The sequence below is a fragment of the Morone saxatilis genome, unplaced genomic scaffold (assembly GCF_004916995.1).
Source record: "Morone saxatilis isolate NCDOM2014 unplaced genomic scaffold, NCSU_SB_2.0 Contig9, whole genome shotgun sequence".
Classification (NCBI taxonomy): Eukaryota; Metazoa; Chordata; class Actinopteri; family Moronidae; genus Morone; species Morone saxatilis.
This window is the reverse complement of record NW_023340268.1, coordinates 5,591,366-5,594,123: the sequence shown is the minus strand read 5'-3', so window position 1 is coordinate 5,594,123 and position 2,758 is coordinate 5,591,366. Positions and strand designations below refer to the sequence as shown.

Here is a 2,758-nt window from a genome sequence, read left to right as displayed (position 1 = left end):
ATTACTAATATTATTAATATTAGAAGATATAAAACTATAAATGAAAGTATATACACTATGCATTGTTCAAGTAGGACATGGAGTGCAAAATATAAGCAGAAAATTAAACTTGACTAAAACTAAAAAACTAAAACTACTTAACTACTAAAGTGGAAATTAAATGTAAATAGTGCAAAAGGCTTTATTTTTTATTACTATTATTTATTTATTTATTTTAATTTTTTATGTTGTTTTTTTCTTTGTATTTATTACTGCCCTGCTGCTATTTGTTAATATAAGCTGAAAGTGGAGTTATATTACCCTTTATCAGTAGGATTTCTATACTATATACTATAGTTTTTGACTTAAGTCTGTTAAAAGTGACAATAAAGTTTGAATAAGAGGAAAAAAAATCAAACCACACTCTGTTTTCACGTCCCCATAGCAACATGATCTGTGAGGACACTTTTCTAAGGCTTCAGATTTAACTTGAGCAGTAAGTTTCTACGTGATATCCAACTGAACCATGGGGAACTTGTACCGAGGATCTAATAAAAGTGAGTCTAAGTGAAAACTTAATTAATTTAATTTTTAGCTTTTAAAAAAAGTGATATAATGTTTGTTTTTTTTAAATATTTCAAAGCAGATAAGATTCTGGGTTGTACGGTTTCACCTTCAATACCAACGAAATACCAAAGAGTGGTGATAACAAATAAAGAAAAGAGGGGGTTTTCATCTCAAGCTAAAAGATTCCCTTCACAAGTCTGTCAGGTAGGGAATACTCTCCCAACATCGGCACTATAAATATAAAACAGCTAAATAAAAAACTAACAACACAAACTATAATGATGTGTGTTTGTTTCAGAGTGAAAATCCAGGACCAGGCAGCTATGACTTTATCTCCAGCGCTGAAGTCAATCACCCTTCCTTCTCAAAGAAAGGCACCACCGGCTTTGTTGCATCCAAGGTCAGGGTCCCTGATTTTAGTTTAACAGAAATATTGGACGAATTGCCATTAAGTTTGGTGGAGAAATATACGGTGTAAATCCTGTGAAATATGTCAACATGATGCATTTGCATAAAGTTTGTACAGACACTCATCATTTTCAGACGATGTGTCCTAATCGCAGTGACGATCTGACAACAATTGAAAGGACACATTCATTCATTCATTCATTCATTCATTCATTCATTCGTTCATTTAGGGGCAGATGTAGAGAAATATTCATGGGGTGGCAGGGAGACTTTGATCATATAATCATATAATAATCATCTCAGCATGACTTTTAATTCCTTAATCTTCTTTTAGAGTCAAAATCTGTCCAATACTTTGTTTTGCTGATTAGAAAATGTTAACATTGTTATTGCTAGCAGCCTCACAAGTGTGTCTGTAGACTCTCAGTCCTGTTAATTGCACAATACAATTGTCTCTTATTTTTTAACTGCTCCAAATTCCCAGTCGAAACCATTGACAGTATATATATATAAGGTCAAAACACAGATACACTGAGAGAGGTCGTTGGTGGATCAGTCCCTCCAGGAAGTTGTGATGTTGCGAACAATTCAATCAATCCCTGTGAAATCAAATAAAACCACATTTGACCAATTGTTGTTTCACCAATCACAGCAGTTCCCCTGCGTAAAACATTGAGTCATATGGCACCAAACTATTGGAACAAGTTTAAACTTTTCACTTTCTCAATGCAAAAAAAAAAAAAATGTCTAAAAACACAGCAACATGCATCACAAGTTATTAAAAAAGATGCAGTGAAATCAGGCAATTTAGGCCGCAACTATCCCAAAAAAACTGTTTTCAGATCCTGCTGATTACATGTGAATACACTAAATATTCACATTAAAATGTCTCCGTCTCTATCATCCTCTCCGACAGGCTACCAGGGTTTCCGATAACCCACAGAGAGGCGTCCCGGGACCAAACACGTACAACCTGTCGAGCTCCCTGATAGACAGGTACGACTTCAACATCGGAGCCTCCAGGGTGTTCAGGTTGCCTGTGGCTGTGCAGCCGGACGGTCCGAAGCACAAAACTCCAGCGCCGAATCAATATGATGTATGTATGCAAAAGGTTTTAATAATAGATTGTCTTCTGAGACCACATCCTGTAGTCAATGTCTCGCTTGTTGTTTCCTCTGTATGGACAGGTCAGCTGTGGAAGCAGAGAGAGATTCTCCCCGGTGGTCGGTACATCAACCTTCCTGTCAAAAACTGGACGTGACACTTTTTACCGAAACAGAAACGCGCCATCGCCATGTAATTACCTCTATTTCTCCACGTCAAGTCATACAACAATCTTATTCATCAACATCAGTTTTAATTTCACGCCATCAAATGTGTTAAAGGCCACTATGAAGTGAATGACAACACAATCCAGCACGGCTCCAAGGCAGTCCTGTCCCCCTTCAAATCAAAAACTCAGAGAATCCCTGACCCAGTGGACAACCGTGTGCCAGGACCAGGAGCCTACAATCCCCATCAGACCCCTGCACCGGTGAAGAGGACCATCCTGCCGTGAGTATATACACACATATTCACTGCTGTGTGTTTGTGTCTTTTAGTTTAATGAATGTAAATTCTGTTAATTGTGTTTGAAGGAGGGGACATTATTTGGCAATATCTGCGCCACCTCTGATTGTTCCTAAGGACCCTCCCTTGCCGGGCCCCGGGCAGTACGACATAGGGAATTATAACGGCCCGTCCAAGCGTCCAATGCCCACTGCTGCGTTTGCATCCAGAACCGAAAGAGTACCTCCAAAGTCAC

General features: G+C 38.4%; 1 protein-coding gene across 1 annotated transcript in view; it reads left to right on the top strand.

Moving 5' to 3' along the window:
- The first annotated feature begins 400 nt into the window (after positions 1-400).
- The window catches only part of stpg1 (sperm-tail PG-rich repeat containing 1), a 5,485-nt gene continuing 3,127 nt past the window's right edge, over positions 401-2,758 (top strand). Inside the window, exons 1-7 of the mRNA XM_035681457.1 lie at positions 401-536; positions 626-750; positions 845-946; positions 1,871-2,050; positions 2,142-2,250; positions 2,340-2,508; positions 2,592-2,753. Coding sequence (XP_035537350.1) covers positions 506-536; positions 626-750; positions 845-946; positions 1,871-2,050; positions 2,142-2,250; positions 2,340-2,508; positions 2,592-2,753 — 878 coding nt within the window. The 5' untranslated portion in view covers positions 401-505. The remainder of the gene's footprint in view (positions 537-625; positions 751-844; positions 947-1,870; positions 2,051-2,141; positions 2,251-2,339; positions 2,509-2,591; positions 2,754-2,758) is intronic.